The sequence below is a fragment of the Suillus subaureus genome (genome assembly GCF_016647635.1).
Source record: "Suillus subaureus strain MN1 chromosome Unknown BJ212scaffold_25, whole genome shotgun sequence".
Lineage (NCBI taxonomy): Eukaryota > Fungi > Basidiomycota > Agaricomycetes > Boletales > Suillaceae > Suillus > Suillus subaureus.
Window position 1 is genome coordinate 41583 of NW_024538581.1, and position 20028 is coordinate 61610.

General features: G+C 44.8%; 7 protein-coding genes across 7 annotated transcripts; 2 read left to right on the plus strand and 5 right to left on the minus strand.

The window, feature by feature from the left end:
- Window positions 1-657: 657 nt before the first annotated feature.
- On the minus strand, window positions 658-2259 carry BJ212DRAFT_1482847 (cytochrome P450; the record flags this gene model as incomplete). Its single annotated transcript, XM_041340499.1, has 9 exons — window positions 658-818; window positions 885-1153; window positions 1204-1270; window positions 1322-1456; window positions 1508-1611; window positions 1665-1803; window positions 1857-1991; window positions 2038-2081; window positions 2129-2259. 9 exons carry the CDS (start codon window positions 2257-2259, stop codon window positions 658-660), a joined length of 1185 nt encoding a protein of 394 aa, XP_041190793.1.
- Window positions 2260-3117: 858 nt separating this feature from the next.
- BJ212DRAFT_1301268 (uncharacterized protein) lies at window positions 3118-3783 on the plus strand (the record flags this gene model as incomplete). Its single annotated transcript, XM_041333105.1, has 1 exon — window positions 3118-3783. The coding sequence occupies one exon, from the start codon at window positions 3118-3120 to the stop codon at window positions 3781-3783; it is 666 nt and encodes a 221-aa protein (XP_041190794.1).
- Window positions 3784-3900: 117 nt separating this feature from the next.
- BJ212DRAFT_1276045 (uncharacterized protein) lies at window positions 3901-4850 on the plus strand (the record flags this gene model as incomplete). The annotated part of the gene is made up of 2 exons (XM_041331256.1): window positions 3901-4182; window positions 4497-4850. Coding segments are annotated over 2 exons (636 nt in total), but the record flags the coding sequence as incomplete, so codon positions are not given.
- Window positions 4851-9916: 5066 nt separating this feature from the next.
- BJ212DRAFT_1578527 (uncharacterized protein) lies at window positions 9917-12267 on the minus strand. The gene is made up of 16 exons (XM_041342219.1): window positions 12176-12267; window positions 11986-12124; window positions 11779-11935; window positions 11685-11717; window positions 11614-11633; window positions 11541-11555; window positions 11443-11481; window positions 11358-11386; window positions 11289-11302; window positions 11212-11240; window positions 11093-11150; window positions 10982-11041; window positions 10789-10929; window positions 10508-10733; window positions 10407-10455; window positions 9917-10350 (listed from the first exon to the last, which is right to left on the minus strand). Exons 2-16 carry the CDS (start codon window positions 12040-12042, stop codon window positions 10156-10158), a joined length of 1122 nt encoding a protein of 373 aa, XP_041190796.1. The 5' UTR covers window positions 12043-12124; window positions 12176-12267; the 3' UTR covers window positions 9917-10155.
- Window positions 12268-13158: 891 nt separating this feature from the next.
- Window positions 13159-14326, minus strand: BJ212DRAFT_1368210 (uncharacterized protein). The gene is given in 2 exon segments (XM_041336175.1): window positions 13159-14003; window positions 14016-14326. The coding sequence occupies 1 exon segment, from the start codon at window positions 14001-14003 to the stop codon at window positions 13257-13259; it is 747 nt and encodes a 248-aa protein (XP_041190797.1). The 5' UTR covers window positions 14016-14326; the 3' UTR covers window positions 13159-13256.
- Window positions 14327-14791: 465 nt separating this feature from the next.
- BJ212DRAFT_1482850 (uncharacterized protein) lies at window positions 14792-17303 on the minus strand (the record flags this gene model as incomplete). Its single annotated transcript, XM_041340500.1, has 10 exons — window positions 14792-14864; window positions 14912-15093; window positions 15146-15298; window positions 15348-15533; window positions 15593-15630; window positions 15693-16053; window positions 16100-16147; window positions 16201-16328; window positions 16374-16896; window positions 16944-17303. 10 exons carry the CDS (start codon window positions 17301-17303, stop codon window positions 14792-14794), a joined length of 2052 nt encoding a protein of 683 aa, XP_041190798.1.
- Window positions 17304-17762: 459 nt separating this feature from the next.
- BJ212DRAFT_1482851 (uncharacterized protein) lies at window positions 17763-19072 on the minus strand (the record flags this gene model as incomplete). The annotated part of the gene is made up of 3 exons (XM_041340501.1): window positions 17763-18440; window positions 18491-18651; window positions 18706-19072. 3 exons carry the CDS (start codon window positions 19070-19072, stop codon window positions 17763-17765), a joined length of 1206 nt encoding a protein of 401 aa, XP_041190799.1.
- Between the last annotated feature and the right edge of the window lie 956 nt (window positions 19073-20028).

Genomic DNA, 20028 nt, shown 5'->3' on the forward strand with positions numbered 1-20028 from the left:
AGAAATGTACCCACGTATCTCGGATGCGAAGAGCTTCGCATCGGTGAGATACGCGAACTGCGTGTGCGTTTGTTTGAAGCGCTGGTCGGGGCGTAGAGAACATAGTGACCTTACATTATCACGAAAAACAATCACTCCTGAACGAGCCGCAAGCTCAAGGGCAGGTGAGGCGTTTCACTATCTCCTGCAGGCGCCTTAACTACTGGTGTGTGGAAACCGGACATTTTCCAGTAGATTTCCTTCACGTGCCCATTTTCGTCTGGTTCTGATGGCAGAGCGAAATGTATGTCTGGCACAAGAGTTGCTAATACGTCCTCTGGTGAAGAGAATACTTGTCGTTGTGAAGAATGGCCGACAGCTTGAGTGACTCACTTATTTCTATTTCGGCGAATTTCAAGCCTCTGTTAGGGAAGTGGATCGTTAAAACAGATTCAGCCTCAGAAGATTGACGTCGTACATGCAAGAACGATTGCCCGCAAGGAACGTCATCCTGAAGGATGTGCAGTCAGACATATGAAACAAAATGATCGCTGTGACACACATGGATGAGTAAACACCTGTGTATCTCACTCCATCCTTGACTCCAGCTAAAAGAATCTTGATAAATAACTACCTCTTTTGTATGCACAAAAGCTGACCTTGGGCCGAGTTGAGCCATCACTCAGGTTTCCATTCCGATGCATCTTCGCCCCAGACAGCTTGGTTATGATTCGCATTAAGGATGGATATGACCAATGCCTGGCGCTTAGCCACAGAAATGGTATTGATCTCTTCGCCAGATACAGATCGAACGGGGAACTGTAATGGCACTGACGTTGCTGATGTCGTTTTTCGGAAGAGTGAGTCAGAAAATAATATCTCTCCTCAAAAAACTAACCGTCGACCGAGGACAGGAAGTGACGGATAGAGCCTTAACGTCTCTCGGACGACTGCGCCCAGGAAAGGAAGATTCATTAATGAATCGTATGACAGTCTGACGGACCTGAAGCCATCTTTGGCGTGCGAATGGTCATTGTCAACGGCCTGGTGTGCAGTCGCGGCATCACAGATCTCTGCTCGTAATTGTTGCTGGACGTGAGGATGCTTAGCGAGCATGTACAATGCACAGGCCACTGCTGCTGTCATTGTCTCGAGACCAGCAAAAATCATTACGCTATTGCACAGAAAAATTAGTTGCGCCGCAGAGAAGTCATCAGGACTGACTTCATCTGTCCAAGGAGCTCAATGTCACTCAGTCTATCCCCTTCGGCAGATGAGGCATTTGCTTTGACTGCGCATGTCCCACGTGAAAATGGGTATTCCATGGTTGGTGGTTACGTACGCATGATAGACATGATATCTTTTCCCCTCGTTCCTCCCGACGTGTCATGGGACTGTGAGGACATGGGGGAGGGTATCGACAGCGCAGCCTTCTTCTCTTGAAAAATGTTTCTACTGCCTGAGTCCATGATTTCAACTATGTGGCGTAGTTCTCTAAAATCCCTCATTGTTTGTGTCGGCAACCAACTTATTGTGAGCCAGTCTGCTATCTTTTTACACCAGTAAAGAGAGAAATTGCACATAACTACCGGAACGATGGATCGAAAGAACATGGTTTTACTGATGGATGGGCTGCGAGACCAAACATGTCAAAGGATAATTCACCAGCAGACTAGTGTACGCACCCTAGCATCCGTAGTGCCTCTGTATATTCATTCTTATTTCCTGTGTCTAATGCAGCTGAATGGTAGCCCAGCATGCCCTCACAGATGCAATCCAGAGAACTGCGAGAGAGCCAAGGTAACACGTCGAGTTCTACTGGATCTGTACGTGCCAACAGTGAAGTTATGGATGACGGCGTGCATGACCATGCTCACAGTGGGTAGCAAGATTAGACACGAGAATGGATTTTAGCTGATGGGAGATGGTTTGAATAATGGGCAGAAGCTCCCGCATATTAGAGATGGAAAACACCGGATTGAGCATTTTGCGTTGCTTTCGGTGCTGTTCCCCTGCGCAGCGATGAGAACAGGTTGGTGGTAATTGACCAAGGTTTACCTAGCGTAGAAATAAGACCATCGCTGAAGACGAGCTTGTTAGAACTTGAGAAGGGTCAATGAGGAATGTTCGAACAATACTTGACGCTCACAGTATAAAATTATCAACTTCCTCAAAGATATGCTGCTCCTTGACAATGGAGTAGGGGACCCCTAGGCAGAGGGTGAGAGTAGAGGAGCATTTGGCGGTGTTTGAGCCGGGTTTAGCCGAGGAGAGAGTCATAGAGCCTTCGGATGCAGTAGCAGGCTTCAGGTCTTCGTTGTCCTTCGATAGCAGAGTCTTCGGGCATAGCCCACTCCAACTGGTGAACAGAGCAGGTTCGCCTCAACCAAAGCTTCGCATTTGGTCTTCCCCATAGAGCCCAGAGTCCAGAGCTTAGAGCATAGAGTTTTAGAGCCCAGAGTCCAGATGCAGAAACCAGAAGCCTCATGGAATACATGAGCAAACAACCTAACTAGTCAAGCGCAAAAAAGTCAAGAAACACGAGGAGAACACATTACAAAGCATAGCATCCTCATTCATGAACTGAGAAACAATACTGACAATAAACAAGTCCCTTTAGCCAAGCTGCCTAAGAGAAAGAATTTACCTCTCAGAGGACCAGGAGGCAGATTCCTGCACAAGTCCCTTTCGGACACTGAAAACTCTAGTAGCATGTTCACCTTGACCGCTTCATCACCTCTCAACATGCCAGAGACCAACAAACAGCAACTTATGCCAGACGAGGAAGAATCGGAAGATTGTGAGGTCCCAGATCATGAAGTTAGTGAGGATTTAAGAGAAGATGATGAAGAGTCGTTATCTGGTGCACCAAAGTCTAATGCAATACTCCTCCCAGCTTTCCAGTGGGATACAGGTGTCCCACCAGCCATCCCTAGAGAGCCAAACATCCAAACTGTCCCATCAGCACAGCCAACAGTAGTGCCAACAAAGTCTAATATAAAACCTACTGTTATACCAAAACAGATACAGACAACCAAAGCTACAATGTCAACGACATCAGCCAACTCCCCACCATTGTTCCACGGATGTGACAACGAAAACTCAGCTAACTTTGTATGAAGTCTTGAAGCGTACATCATGGTCAATCATATCTCAGATGAAGCGATAATGATCTTACTGCTTGGCACATTCATATCAGCAGGTTCAGACACGGACATATGGTGGACGGGCCTAGGAACATCACAGAAAGCCACATGGACGCAAGCCAAAGCAGCATTCCTGGCAAAGTGGCCAGCAATAGTTGTCACAGGAAAGACGCAAAGGGAGCACCAGAAAGACTTACTGGAGTTGCAGTTCAAAGAGGAAGAAGTCAGAGAACGAGTCACGGTAGCAGGCATTGCAACATGGGCGCATATCCAGTTCCACAACAAGTTAAAGATGCTGGTAAAGGATGCAGGAGTAGAACACGTACCCATTCTAATTCAACCAGTCTGGGAGGCACTCCCGCAAGCTCTCAGAGACCTAACATCAGCAGTGCCCGCAGACTGGGATGCCTTCCTAAACAAAATCAAAAGCATCAATATCAATACCTTACAAGAAAAGGCAAAGAGAGTCAAGGAGAGGAAGGAGGCAGAAAGAGCTCAGAATGCACACATCGTGTGGCTGGAAAGTCGACAAGACCCTATCAAGGTGTTATGTCTACAGATGCAACAAACAATGATTGGATCTAACACACTAACACCAAAAGCAACAATGCCTTCAAGAACTATAGGAAATGCACCTTCCAGTGTCATGACACCATGAAGAGCAGTACACTATGTCACAGCCAACCAACCAACAACCAATCAGTATCCCAGAGGACAACCACCCACACAAGAAGAGAAAGACACACTATGCACGTATGTCAACAAGCTGCAGCACCATGCAGATACGGATACAGGACATACAGCATATGGAGAGCAGTTAAGGCAGTGGTCAGTAAAATGGGGAGAAAGAGCAAGGTGCACAGAGAAAACACCATACCCACTAACCCCAGGAACAGCACAAATATGCTCTGGTGAATGTTTTAGATGTGGCGCACATGGACACATCAGGCCAAGATGCCCTATCCCAGCAGATGCTCAACTCCCGAAGAACGAGAGCATATGGCACAGCAACTGCACACAAATTCTTGGCACATTCAACAGAGCCACAGCCCCCCAAGTCAATCTTGTGATGGAAGAGACTCTGGAGCAGGGAAATGGGAATGGGTCATTGGCATAGAGGATAGCTGAATGACCTGAGAACAATTAGCACCTCATCCGTCTGGACAACCAGTCCTCGTGTGTGAGGAGGAGACACACGAGGACTGACATACCTTCCCCGTCAAACACATTCATCTTACAAACCATGTTGTTATGCAGCCTGCTAGTGAACAATGCGATGTTATTGATCTGTATTTGATGAATGAGGAAGGAATGCACTGGAACTGCCAACCCTTTTTGCACTACATCGCATTCACAGGACCAAAAGGAGAGATTGTACAAGTCAAAGCGCTCTTCGACAAAGGCACAATGATTAGCGCAATGTGCACGATGGTCTTCGACAGCATCAAGCACCGCCTAGGGAACTGGAAGGCGTCAGTAAAGAAACTAAGAATGGCCAATGGTGCACTGGTCCCATCAAAGGGAATGTGGAAAGGTGAAGTCACAATAGCAGGAGTTGAAGCACAAGGAGAGTTCAAAGTCTTTGATAGTGGAGGAGGATGGAAGTTCTTGCTCGGGAAACCAATGCTACAGGTATTTAAAGCTATACATGAGTATGAAACTGACACAGTCCTTATAACAGGAAATGGGATCTCAACGACCATCAGCAATCAGAATGAAGTTTGAGAGACTATGACAAAGCAAGACACACCAATGGAACCACCAAGCAATGACAATGAAGCATCACATGACAACACTCCAATGAACTTCCTCAACGACGCAGACACTTTCACAAGAACCATGGATCCTGGAAATCCAAAAAGAGTGGAGTACATAGTGAAGTCAGTACAAATCGGAGACGACCTTAGTCCCGAGGAACGAGAAAAAGTTAAGGAACTCGTCTCCCAATATGCTGACATCTTTGCATGTTTGTTGTCAGAAGTATTGCCAGTTCCAGGAGCAGAACATCAACTTGACATACCTCAAGACACCATGTTTTGCACCTGAGTCCATCAAAAAGCACTAACACCACCCCAGACCCAATTTCTACATAGCAAGATCGATGAGATGCTAACGGCAGGTATTATAGAGAAAGCACCCCCAGAAGCGGTCAAGTGCTGCGCCACAACAGTTCTCGCCCAAAAAGCTCATGAACAAGGCAGATTGACACTTGAGGAGCTGCAACACTGGGTTAATGAACAATGTAAGCAGCACGGGAAGCCACTGGCATTTACATTACTGGAATGGGATATCGAAACAGAAGAACCACCAAAGCCACCACCAGCCCCACAGAAATGGCATATATGTCAGAATTTCAATGAGATAAATAAACACACAGTGATCGCACTGATGCCCCAAGGAGACATAAGAACAAAGCAACAGCACCTAAGTGGACATAGGTATGTCTCAGTGTTCGATTTTGCCTCAGGATTCTATGCTGTTGAAATACCACAGGAATCAAGGCCATACACAGCATTTTATGTTGAAGGAAGGGGGTATTTTTGGTATAAAAGGATGCCAATGGGCCTCACAGGAGCACCATCTACGTTTTGTGAAATGATGGCTAACCATTTACATGACTTACTAGCAAGCAGCATAATGGAACTCTTCATAGACGATGGAGGATGTGCAGATAACACATTTGATGGGATGCTGAGAAAACTAGAACAGATCTTTCAGAGATGCTGAGAACGCAAACTATCATTATCCCCAACAAAATGTTGCCTATTCATGACGGAAACTATGTTCGCAGGAGCTACTGTAGGACCAAAAGGAGTTCAACCAGACTTAGAGAAGCTTACCGCTATCGTTAACTGGAAACAACCCACTGATGTGCTTAATTTAGAATCCTTCCTAGGACTGACAAGTCACTTCTGAGACCTAATACAAGCGTATGCCTGACAGGAAGGACCATTAAGAGACCTAGTCAAAGCAGCACCACTCAAGATACCATACTCAAAGAGCACTTATCGATGCACCTTACAGGACTTCAAGCTTGATGAGCACTGGACAGAAGCACACACAACAGCATTCCTAGACTTAAAGGCAGCTTTAGTAGCAAGGCCCATATTGCAAGCACTGAAATATGACGGATCAAATTTTGTAGTCACATCGGACAGATGCCAGGAAGGATTTGCAGCTGTACTAAGCCAATGAGTATGGCTACAGAAGCCATCAGACAAATGGACAGAACACCTACTTCCTATTGGCTTTGCATCCAAATGCACATCAAGAGCAGAACAGAAATACAAACCATTTATCCTTGAGTTCACAGCATTGAAGTTCGGACTTGACAAGTTTGCAGATATCATCTGGGGATTCCCCACAGAGATAGAAATGGATTGCCAGGCCCTATGAGATGTCTTGATGAGTGAACAGCTCAATGCAGCACATGCAAGGTGGAGAGACGGAATCATAGCGCACAGGATCGTAGATGTACACCACGTTCCAGGCAAGCTAAATGTCATCGCAGATGGACTCAGCCGACAGTGGGAAGGCCAACCAAGAGATGCAGGGCTAAACGACAGAAGTGAATGGATGGTTAGTGAAGATTGGGAAGCAAATTCAGGACTAACCAACAACATTCTACTCACCGAGCCAACAATGCAGCAAAAAATGGTAAGTCCATTACAAGAACAATTCGCTAACGAGCCAGTTTTTCTAGAAGTAGTGGAATCAATATTAGAAATGGATGAAACAAGACCCTTATGCGACCGGAAATGGGCAAGACACCAAGCATCACAGTATCTGATAGAGGAGGGTAAGTTATGGCATTTACGAGGAGGAACAGCAGTACAAGCTCACAGCAAGGTAGAGTGTGTCACTAAAGAAGAAGCAAAGCAATTAGTAAAGGAACAGCACGAAAACAAAGGACATTGGGGAAGAGATGCTATCAAGATTGTATTAACTGACCAAATTTACAGCACAGGACTCGATGCATCAATTCTAGAAGCAATAGGAAACTGCACTAAGTGTAAAAATTTCAGAACACAACACTTGCACTCACTCTTGGAACCGATCACCCACAGACACCCATTTGAATTGCTAGTCAGAGACTACCTGACCCTCCCAAAAGGAAGAGGATACCACACCTAGGTGTCTACCTTGATACCTTCTCACAACATGTCTGGGTCTTCAAATACAAATCAGCAGGGACAGCATGCACAACGATTGACAGCTTATCCAAAATATTCTACAACTTCATGTCTTCAGAGACCTTCATGAGCAATGGAGGAAAACACTTCAATAACGAAGAAGTCCGAAACTATTGTGCTAAGTGGTCCTGCAAAACTCATATTGTAGCAGCATACTCACCATGGGTCAATGGGCTGGTAGAAGGCACAAATAAGATTCTGCTACACGTACTCAAGAGATTGTGCACACCAAATCTCGGTGAAGATGACTATGAAGCAATCTCATGGGACAAGCTACCGAAAACATGGCCAAACCATCTAGAAGAAGCAGTAGTAGCATTGAACCACTGTATACTACTGGCACTGAAGTTTTTGCCAAAGGAGTTATTACTAGGCCAAGTAATCAACACCCCATGAACCAATCTAGCTAACTGCACTTCAGCGCTACAGCTGTCAGATGCCAACGTTCACATGGCATACATCACACAACAGCACCTCAATGGCTACAAGGCTATAGTCCAACACGCTGTAAAAAGGAAAGCTGCATTTGATAAAAGAGTACTAGCCTGCTCACCAAGGGAAGTCATATTCGCAGCAGGACAGCTCATTCAATTCTTTTATAGCAATCAGCATAACATGCTCGAAGCGAAATGCAAAGTGATACTGAAATGGTCCCCCCCACACTGCATAACAGAATGGATACAGAACTCATATTGCATAGAAACAATTAACAGCAAATTGTTATCAGGTGAATTCCACATACGACATCTAAGAGCCTTCCACCCAAGGGAAGGCACCAAGCTAGCAGAAGAACAGAAAAGAAGAGAGTCAGGGCAGCAGAATGAAGAAAACATAAACATAAATGAAGAAAGTCAAGACCAGTGTGCAGACGAAGAACAAGATGAAGAAGATACAGAAACAACATAAGAAGACAAAGAGAGTGAAGAAGAAAGTGAAGGGGAAGAGTAAAAAAGCAGAGACGTTGAAGATGAAGCAGAAGTGATAGCAACAAGAGCATCGCTGTTTTCAAAGGGGGGCACATGGAGTAGGGGACCCCTAGGCAGAGGGTGAGAGTAGAGGAGCATTTGGCGGTGTTTGAGCCGGGTTTAGCCAAGGAGAGAGTCATAGAGCCTTCAGATGCAGTAGCAGGCTTCAGGTCTTCATTGTCCTTCGATAGCAGAGTCTTCGGGCATAGCCCACTCCAACAAGGATATGGTGGAGTGCACGTGGATCTGATACAAACAGCCATTCCTCCTATGGGCCATGCATCAATAATATGCCTTTTGCAGGGATGCATACCACACATGCCAAACAAGGCATGGATTTTGATAGCTCCACCATAGTCAGCTGCAATCTTCAAGCAGCATTCAAAACTGTCCACAAATACTGACTCCATGTTGCCTGCATTGATGTCCATGAGCATCCAATATGCAGCAATCTGTGGCTGAATGCAGGAGAAACCTAACCTTTCCACCAGTGATTGCTTTCTGGGCCTGCAACATCTAGGACATTTGCCTTTCTGGAGGCCAGCCTCCAAACGAGCTTCCATACTGCAAGGGTAAGCACACCATATCCAATAAGGCGAGGGAAGGACATCCTGGGGTCAGTATGCAGTAGCTAGTAACACATCCACGACATGGCCTGGGGGATTGAGAACAGCTACTTAAATGTGTTTAAGCAGTTGAAAGACCCAAGTTGCCTCTGAATCTACTGTTCAGTTCCTCAAGCTTGAGTGTTCACTATCCATTAAGTGAAGGAACTGAGTAAGATCTGAATGATAACAGGGTATTATCTCTGCCGGTGCAATCAATGTGGGTCCAGCATCATTTCTGCACAGAGAGACCAATTCCATTCAGTTCAGAAACAACTGAAATGGGGCCCCGATGTCCTAAAGGCCAAGAGGCCTGGGGTCTGAAGCTTCCTACCTGTAAACTACTGCGTCGGTGGGTCACAGTTACTGTATGCAGCTGGCTGGTCATCGGATGTGGTTTCAGTCGTGCAACGAAACCTTTACTCCTACTAGGTATATAAGTTCAGTATTATCCTATACAGAATAAGGTCGGCGCGGTTGGGGTGGCGGTGACTAGCCCAATGATGAGAACTTTCGCAGGTTCGAAAACACTGCCATCCCTGCCACTGGCATCCTAGCATCCTCTTGCCCTAGCTAACAGACCCTTATCCTCGAAGACAGGTGACTGCAGCGGGTGCTGAGAACATGGTCTGCCTCGCGACGCTCTGCTGGATGCTCTGGCTTGGGCTTCGCTTATCCAAGCCAGTCGCTAAGCAAGTACTGAATTTATTATTTAGTATTAAATATTTATGAGGGTAACCAGTAGTGCTGTAGTTGTAAACTTGAGCGGGATGTAGTGAGACTCGGACCATGTACATTGTATGGATGAGGTTGTCTACGTAAGTTCGATGATGATGCAACAGGACCGCCAGGTAAATTGTCATATTGCATTGTAGGACGTGGAGAGCTGGGTTAGCGGCGAGCGCAGAGAACATCCAGCACAAGCTGTCGGCGCTTCCGAAATGTAGTTACATATTGAAACTCCGCTGCGTGACTTCGGCACTTTCAACTATCTCACTCGATTCTGCCTCGTCGTTCAACCTCGATGAGTTGTATCAAAACTTGAGAGAATGCTATCTATGTTGGGAATTTTTTGTTTAAGTAGCTAGAAATACAAGTTTTATGAAAGCGTCGACTCCTGTGGGGTGCTTGTTGCACCGGAAGGGATATGATACGTACATAACTACCACGCTATCAGGCGCTACACGACTATAAGTTATTCATTCATAAATATGCCTCATTCAACCCCGATCACTTTTCTTCATACTGAGGAATCAGCATGCCATAATTATACGACAACGGAGTCCATCTCGTGCTGTTCGGAACCCGGAGGAAAAGTCCAACATGTACAATCCTCGAACAGTTTACTGACTTCTACGCAATCATCTTGGGCATGTGTATCCCAAATACTGATGATGAGACGGGGAGCGAGAATAAATGGCGCGGTGTCGTTGAAAAGCTCCGAGAGACTCGTCACCGAGGTCTAACAGTGTAAATGTTTAGCTGATCTCTCTGTATAATCCTTTGAAAGCATCATACCGGAATATGAGCCCATAATATAACCAGTAAGATTTGGTTTGTCAAATTCCTAGCGGGAATCAATGGGTACTTCTAGGACTCACTAGATGAAGAGGACTTACAGGGCAAAGTACATGATATGATACCGGACGATCATGACCATATAGGTATTAGCCCTCATTTGGATTTCCCTCCGTTCCTTAAGGTGCCTCACGAGGATGGCAGCCGCGAGAATCACTAATAAGACATCATAGCACACAATGGGGATGGAAGTATAGATCGCAGGCATAGGCCCCGTGTTGCGGGAAAGAGTGCAGTACTTGGCGTGCGGAGTTATGATTTCTTTCACTATCCAATGAGACGGGGTCAGCTTGCAGCAAACTCCATCCGAGTAAAAATTCACCTGAGAACACGTTAGGTCGACTGTATAAATAAATGTCCGTCCCGATCGAGAGGGCGACAATGGGCAAAAACAATCCCACTAGAACATAAAGCAGGAGCTTAGATTGGTTGCATAGTGCGTAAAGGCGCCATATGAGAATGGCTGCGGATGTAAGATTGGGATGCGTACCGAGATGCGAGAATGTGTAACTTACCTTCCGCAAAGCAAAAATACACTGAAAACCCCCATTCAATTAGAACGATAAGACCGTAACCTAATTTACCTTAATGGTAAGTGGATGCGCATCAGCTTGAAAACGATATACTTGCAGCTATATAAGAGGACAACGACGAGTGAGAATTGGCTCTAAGACGAACTTGGGACTTACGGCTAGAATGTGTGTCAGTCACAAACTCTTTAGATAGAAAGCATTGATACACTGACTGATTCAGGCATATACAGCAGCCCTCCCCCTGGCATTAGTCAGTTGATAATAGCTCTGTAGGCACAGGGTTACATACATGAACCGCACAGCCTTATGCGAGTGTTAGTATGTATATGCACCATGTCAAGAAGCCACAACGACGTACAGTGCCAGGAAAAGACCAAAATATCGAACCTAGCGTGGCAAATAAATAACACAAAACAAAACGCCCTTGACACGACAAAACTTACAATGAGGTACAGGAGTGACATTATTGACCATGGTCGTTCCTAGAGATTCAGTTAATCTCCGGCCTGATATGATTGTGCAGATGTGGTGTAAGGCTGACCCAGACATATTTAACCTACGCCGATTATAACAATGATAAGCACTTGACTGACAGAAGAGAAGATCTTTATTACCTCCTTGTCCAACAGAAGGACTGGAAAATATTTCGTTCAGCGGCAGTGCAAGGCTCCGGAAGGTTACTAACGGTACTCATAGGACATCAGGGTAAACATTGGCACTAAAACCGATGTTTCAACACGATGGTTCGCTTACACATCGGTTATAAGGAACTGACGAACCGGAAATATAGTTATTCCAGAGGAGACCAGCGACTTCTTGTTCCGACATGAGATTGCGCAGATTGAATGGGGGATCTGAATAGATTGATGAGCCGCTAATCGCTGATGACTCACATACGATACTTATAAGGTGTAGGGTTCTCTTGCGTCTTGAGGGCTGTGATGGTCGAATTAAAGTTGTACACATCGTACCGAGTTTTCCCGAACCTCTCGTCGGCATCGCGAATTGCTATTCTCAGTAGTTAGCCATGAATGAGCAGACATCACTCCAAATGGCTGTTGCACCTTGGCTAGGTTCCTCTCATGGCTGTCATGGCCAACATGTTTCCACCTTGTTCCGTGCTTGGTAAGAGTGCCTTTATAGAAAGTACAACGAGGTCTCAATAAGTCGGATCAGATTGCTGTACAAGCGTCTGCAACGTACCAGCGCTTAGATAGTTCAACTGTCTTGATAGAATATGGCCCAGTACACTTTGAGGGGGTAGAAATCAGGCTAAGGACAGCGAAAAAATCAGCAAAGACCTCTCTAACATTAATCACGGGAACATACCAAGCTAATTCTTTGAACAAGGGAATAGTTAGAATTACTTGTCCTGAAATCCAATCAAAGTTCCAATTTACCACCAAAGGCACTACAACAGGGCTATCGATGGACTAATAATGACATACAGCATGTCATGATGCGGCCTCAACTCGTGCCTACAAAAGGTAATTCAACAAAATTGGCCCACCTGCAATGAAACATATGCCTTGTCTAGTTGGGCGTACCTCATGAAAATAATGTCGGCGGTGAATCATGATTATCCGTGTCTGTGCTGTGTTTGTTCAAGCGACAGATACTTCCATCAGTGAACCACCTGTGTGTCACCCTAACTGTTACCAACTAGTAACAGTGATGTAATTCGATGTTTCTTACTAAGTTACTAGGGGCGTTCACCTCTACTGCAGCGCTTCAGAGAGTTCCGCAGCACTCAGCAGTGACTGCTAGGAAAACAAACCTTGAATATAACCGGTAGGTTATCCAAGTATATATTTAGCCGTAAGACTATATTTAGGCTGCCCACAGTATTTTTATAAGCCTATGTGCCCGAGTGTTCGTGCGTTTTTGACAGTTTCACGTATTGCTCTCGACCCACAACACAAAATCAATATCGGATAGTTATAGGTAGATAGATTACCATCTCAATAATATGGCCCAAATTTTTTTATACAAAAAAGTTGATGAGTTGTGTTACTGCAGCATGACCGAGCACCCTTAGTCTATCTCACCTAGTGTTCGTGCATTTGTCACACTGCGTCACACGTTGCCGACGTTGCCGGTTAAAAGTCCGCTGCACAACACGCAAGTTCAAGTTCAAGGTGCCCGCTCGATGACAGTAGAAATGATAACATGTATGTATATTATTGGTTTGAATATGTGTTCTATGTGTGGTGATGCTACAGTGTGTGCGAGTATGAGAATGTAGTATGTGCGTGAATTAATCTGTGTGATGATATGGAAACATGTAAAAGTGATGATTAGATGGATAATGGGGTAGTATGTTACCACAGACGTCATGATTAGCATCATTAGAAGTGAGTAAATTGTCTTCATTTGTACCGTGAGTCGCAATAGGTATGCGTGAAGGTCCTGCAATTGGTTGATTCATCTCTGTAGCATCATTCAAAGGCTGCCAGTGACCATCAACATCAAGTCTTTGGCACATTGCAGGTGGATGCATAGAGAACTCAACATCTGGTGGAATGTTCTCATTTGATGCCATCATGCTGGTGGGATGTGCGCATTTTTGTCCACGTGTGTGCCCATACAATCCAGCAAATTTAGGATCAGTCTTGAGGGCAGGATTGTTATTGAGGTGTGCCTGAATGCACTCACACTGATCTCCATTGTTCCAAGCATTTTCCAGGGAAATGCCAAGTGCTTGAGCTTGCTCAAGCAGGTCAGCCTTGCTTTTACTTGAAAGTGCGCTGCTAAACACTGTGGTTGGTCCATGGGCAGCATGAGCAGTGATGTGAGCAGTTTCCTGCTCTTCTTGCCACTGAGTTGCATCAGCCTTTTTCCTTGCCTTCTCTGCACATTGGGCTTTATCAGCCTCCCAAGCCTGAATTCCTGCCTGTGAGGTCAGCCCCCTTGCACCAACATTTATCGTCCCTGAAGTTTTTTGCAGGCTTTTTGGAGTTTCTCCTCTTTGCCTTTGCGTGCAACTTTCGACTTGACCATGCATGTCCAGTGCTTTACGTGGTGCCATGAAAAATCTGTTGTGGAATGGCGGGATTTTAAAATGATGTAATGTCTTGTGGTAGATTATCACACCAGATAACATATCCTTCACTTGTGCATCAGTAGTCTGGCAAATCAACCTCGGATGTTGTCATTTTAGCTAGATATCTGTCAGAACTAATGTTCCAAGCACTTCTGAGGCCAAAATTGGTGTGAGTTTGCCTTCCCAACACTGATCAGTGTGCCAAATTGTCTCCAAACGGTATATATTGTATCATAACATTTGCACAACACAATCATTCAAAAAATAAAAGACATAGAAATACTTGTTGACAATGCAGGACCATTTAATTACTATAGACCAAAATGATTCATGATGATTTGCATGTGCTAGCTCAAAACATCAGTAAACTATAATGTTCTGTACAGAGCTGTACAGAGCTGTACAGCATCCCAGCCATATAGCTTGGTCCCTACTACCTAGCTTACTACAGTAGCAGACCTTTCTGTCAATCCCTGTACAGATGCCCACAGACACACCCAGTGAGGACTAAATAGCACTGGTTTCCTCTGTCTATGGCTGTACAGACACTCACAGACCACTCAGAAAATGGGAGTTGTGCAGACATTGCTCATTGTACATATTTTTTCACTCAATACAGTAGCATAGCCACAAATGACATATATTGAATCTCAGATCATGGAAACACAAAAGCACATAACAGTAGTAGTAAATGATGAATCAAAAGAAATGCGACTACAGGGTAAGTGAAAAGTGTGGAATACAAAGATTTAGTCCAGAATAACCTGGAGGTGGTCATGTCTTGCCTCCATAGTGCCACCATCAAGCTTGAGATTTTCGGCCCTGTATGAATGAAATCAGTTGAGGTTTTTCATATGAAAAGAACTTACCATCCGGCTTCAGCCCATTCTTGAAGTTGTGCTGACAATCTAGGGCCATGATATTTGTCCTTGAGGGTATTTTTGATGATGTCGAGCATTTTCTGGTAGATCGGCAAGTATTTCTTCGAGGAGAAATTCGGATAATGTTTACCATTACCATTCTTCTCAAGACCATCAAAGACGCAGTGGAACTATAGATAGAAAAATCAGTACATGAGCATGACATCAAGGGGAGGAGAACACATCACCACTGTGGCAACTAAGGCTAAGCATGATATTGGCAATTGTGTGTGAAAATGATCTGGCTGCCTCCATGCAATCCGGTAAGGTCCTGTGTAAAAAACAAGCAATGGATGCATTGTGGAGGGCAGGATTAGCCAAGTTCCTTGTTTGCCCCTGTTGATCTTGCCATGAGTATGGGCATATTTAGCGCAAAATCACTTACATTCTTGTCTATTCCAAACTGTAAATACAAACCACCCTGGAGTAAATTTTTAGCAGCATTTTCAACCCAAGTTGCATGTTGTTGAGGAGGAACTGAAGGTGGAGGCAAAAGCAAGTATGATAGTGGCACAATGTTTATTGCAGTCTTCTTCAGATCAGACTGCCAAGTTGACAGGTCGTCATACAACTGTAGTACAAATGTGAGATGTGTCAACAAGGAATTATGAATGTAAGTAAATCACACACCAATCGCATCATGTTATATTGCTGCTCTGGCCAGATCCCTGCATCATGATATGAAACAGATTAGTTCAGGATATTAGTTCAGGAACAAACAAGTATGTACCAGCTTCAAACTGTCTACTGTTCTTGTCCCATGTGACCAGAACTGAAAGTAGAACCTCGGAGATGGTTCCTGGCATCTCCTTGACTAAAGGTGGGAATGGGTTTTCCAGGGCATGCTGCCTGTGACACTCTCCTTTGGCCTCCTCGAGAAAACTTTTCCAGTGTGGTCCATACCAAGCCAGTTGATCAGGCCTCAGCCCATCAGATCCCTTGGGTTTCTTGGATTTTGACTGGTGCTGAACTTGGTCAACAGACTCCGCCACTTGATTCAACAGCTGGAGCATTTCAGGGTTGGGAAGGTGAGGCTGACCATTTTTCTTATGGTGGTGCTTCAATACATCCTCAGCCTTTGAGGTGTTAGTCTTTGAAATATTGTGAGCCTCATCTAAAACAGAACTACTCTCTCACCTGAGGATCTGATTGTTCCTGCTGCACTCCTGGTAAGGTGCCCAGAGGCTTAAAAGGTGAGAAACTGTGAGCATGATGCAAACAAATAATGAAAATAATACCTGGTTGCTGTTGTTGAGATGCATCCGGGCAGAGTCTTCATCTTCATTGCATGAGTATTGAAATTCAAAGTCTGGTGTCAGAGGGTGAGCAACTCGAGCCTGAGTAGGGAGTCCTTCAGCCGAAAATCCTGTAAATTGAGTCAGTGAGGGTACTCCTAACATGAAATTCTTACCTGGATGTCCCTTCTGCCGTTGGTGAGCTTCCCCCCAACCAAACTGGGATTCATTATTCTCTCCTTTGTCTCCTTTGTCTCCTTTGTCCTTGTCCTTGTCCTTGTCCTCACCCTTGCCCTTGTCCTTACCCTCTTTGTCATTGTCTTTGTCAATGTCAGTGTCGGTACTGCTACCGCTAGAGTCGCTGTCCTCCAGATCGGATCCTACCAGCCTTGCATGAAGTCCTTGCCTAGCGATGTCACCCTCCTTATGCAGGGCCGGGTCTATATTGTAATCTGACAAGGTAGCAGTTGTTTGAGGTTGTGAACTGCAGGAGTGATCAGTGAAAGTATTCTGATTGTGCTGCTCAAGATATGGGTTATTCAAGACTTGAGGATTGGGCTCTGTGCCAGGAGGGACAACACGAGTGGTGGTTGAAGCCACAAAACCAAACCTCCTGCCATTTTGCTGCAATAAAAAATAAGGCACCTGGGGGCTGGCACTGAAGTCCAAGGGGTCAGGACTGTATGGCGGGGGGAGCACCTAAATGCACAATCAACACCACTGACAATGAAGACTGTGTGTTATACCTTCTGACGATTCTTTTGGCCTTTACGATGTGGTTCTGGAGCCTGAGGGTTCATGGGATTGACCATACCAAGAGATGTGGTGCCCTTGGGTTTCTGATTCCAGGACTTAGCCTCTAACACTACCCCAATTTTCTCCAGCTGGGCATTCCTACCCCCTGTTCCTGCATTGGGGTGGCCAGAATGTCGAGGAGCAGCGTCCGCTGCATCAACTTTGGTAAGACCAAGAGATACAAGCGGCATGCTAGGAATTTCAATGGGATTTGCTGCATGGGGCTTCTTCAGTAAGCTAGCCTTTGAAGCATCAGAAGCTTTGCGCTTGGACCTTTTCTTCTTGGGACTGGCTACTGCACGAGGAGGCATGTTGCAATGAAGAAAGCAGCAAGACAGGTAATTTACAAATCAGACTCACCATTTTATACAAATCTTGGTGGAAGGACTCATATAGCCTTGATGGTTATTGTGATGCTTATCAGAGTACTGCTACAGTATTTGCCTCAACTGTATGCAGGACGCAGTGCTGATGGAGGTAATCAAAGACTGTGCACCGATAGAAAGACATAAAATTTGCACCTTTGAGTCAATGCACAGCTGTGTTATTATGTGCAATCAATTTGTAAGTGTGCTGTTGGCGTCGCATATCCAAGTCAACATATCATTATGTAAGCAAAATGTAAACTATAAGGCAAACAATACTGATGTCAGTTGTACATGACTCAGAGTAGATCTACAAGTAGTCATATACATGTCAGGAAATATGTGACACCCATCCGAGTCAGTGTGATAACTACTAATAAGAAAATGCATATGATATGCAATATGTTACACCTGTTCGGATGTCTCCAGCGAGTTGTCCGACTTCCTCCACTTTGGCATGGGCAAAGACAGTGAAGCAGCACATTTCAAGCCATTAAGAGCAGTGGCAGTTTTCTTGAGCATTGTCACAGTGGATTGGAGCTCCTCATCATTGGAAAGCTCCTCAAGATGAAAGTTGAGTATGTGAAGAATGGCATCAAAGGTAACAGGGTTAACCATGTTATCCTTCAATGCTGCACACCAATCCTTTGTGAGGGGGATGAGGGGTTTGAAGTATGGGTGAAATTCGTTTATGAGATGCTGTTCATCCAATGGATTCGCAAAAAAGGTGATCTTGAAGGCAGCACACGATGCCAGGTCAAGGCTGGTCCAGCGATTGAGTAAGGAATTGGGCATGTGCTCCTGATGGACCATGCCATTGGGACTGCAGAACTTGATGCAAACCCAAGTGAATATGAAGAAAAGAGATTCAAGATCATCAGAGTAACCTTGGACCACATGAGAAATGGGCAGCACTAAAGAATCTGAGGAGGTTTTTGGTGTTTTCAGGGCAGGAGCATTCTTCGATTTTGATTTTGATTTGTTTGCTTTCATCAGCTTTTTCTGCTCAACATCTGCAACCACCTGTTGCTGCAAAAGCGAAACCTGGCTGAGAAGCATGCGTGACATGAAGGGGACTGTGCCCTGGAAAATGAATCAATATTTGAAACTCAATATGAAATGAATGTACTTACCATACCACCGATGGGATATTTATTGTCTGCAGCAATGTGTACTGCAAATTCCCAGTCAATAAGGAACCCCTTGCTGAGGTCTAGATCATCCAGGATCATCGCATTATTCAGACTACAATTGCAATGCAGGATCCTGTGCTCCTCCACTGCCGTTCTCTGGACTACAAGAGACCTCAGTTCAATGCTCTTACACAACTCAACTAGTAGACACTTACTGATCACAATGTCCCTTAATGCTCTCACAAACTCTTTCAGCATTTGAAATATGTGGAGGGGGCGAGCACACAGCTTTAGGACAAGGTGGACATGAGTGCGACTGGTGCCCTTGGTACTCTGGCATTCTCTTTTGCGATAACTTTGAGTGACGTCGACCTCACCTTCTGATGTCATGATGAGCCAATAATCTACTAGCTTGGGAATGCCAGGGACACCTTGCATTAATTTCAACATCTCTATCTCATTCAAAATGACATCTTCCCGCTTGCCGAGAACCCAGTGGTCCTTGATGATAAAATCTTCATCGCCCAGACTGGCCAGATAGCAGATACAGTGGCTCAAAAAACTGTCCACATGTTTTGACATTTTTCACTATCTATGATATTGTGTGAGAATGAACAAATGCCTCAAGGACATGCTTATACCACATTGTAGTATGGCTTCAGGGCTTTCATTTGAGCCCTACACTGTGGGAATTGGTGGAGACATGGTGGAGACATAAGGCTTATAAATTGATGACTCATGTGGACAGTTTTTTGAGTGTATATTAAAACTATATAAATCATTATTTATGACACCACAAAAATCATGCCGCTATTATATAAATTATGAAGTGGTGTCATTATGTTATTTTATGACTATATCTAACTATATAAACCAGAATATCTCATGTATCATAGTCATAATCACCATGAAAGCCATCTCCTCTGCTCAAAGAGATAATATCCTCTCTCTGTCTTATGCTGGCCTCTCTGCTCACCAAATTTCCTCTAGAACTGGAGTATGCAAGTCCACTGTGGCCAAGTTTATCAAAGAAAGCCACCCAGACAAGGAAAACTCTTGTGGAGGATGTCCATCCAAGCTTACCTCTACTGACAAAAGGGCTATTATCCAACATATCACTACAGGAAAGGCTGATAATGCTGTCCAAGCCACCCATTATATCAATTCCACCATCACTACCCCTGTCTCTTAACAAACTGTGAGGAATGTTCTCAAGGCAGCTCATCTCAAGGCAGTAACAAAGAAGAAAAAGCCTCTTCTCTCCATCAAACATAGGCAGAGAAGACTAGCCTTTGCCTTAGCTCATCAATACTGGACTGTAGAGGACTGGAAGCATGTTATATGGTCAGATGAGACCAAAATCAATAGGATTGGGTCAGATGGGAAGGTATATGTATGGAAAAAGAAGGGAGATGGCCTAACAGACAGAGAGGTTAATGAGACTGTCAAGTTTGGAGGAGGTTCTTTAATGGTATGGGGCTGTATGGGATGGAATGGTGTGGGAATGCTTGCTGAGGTTGAGGGGAAGATGAATGCTG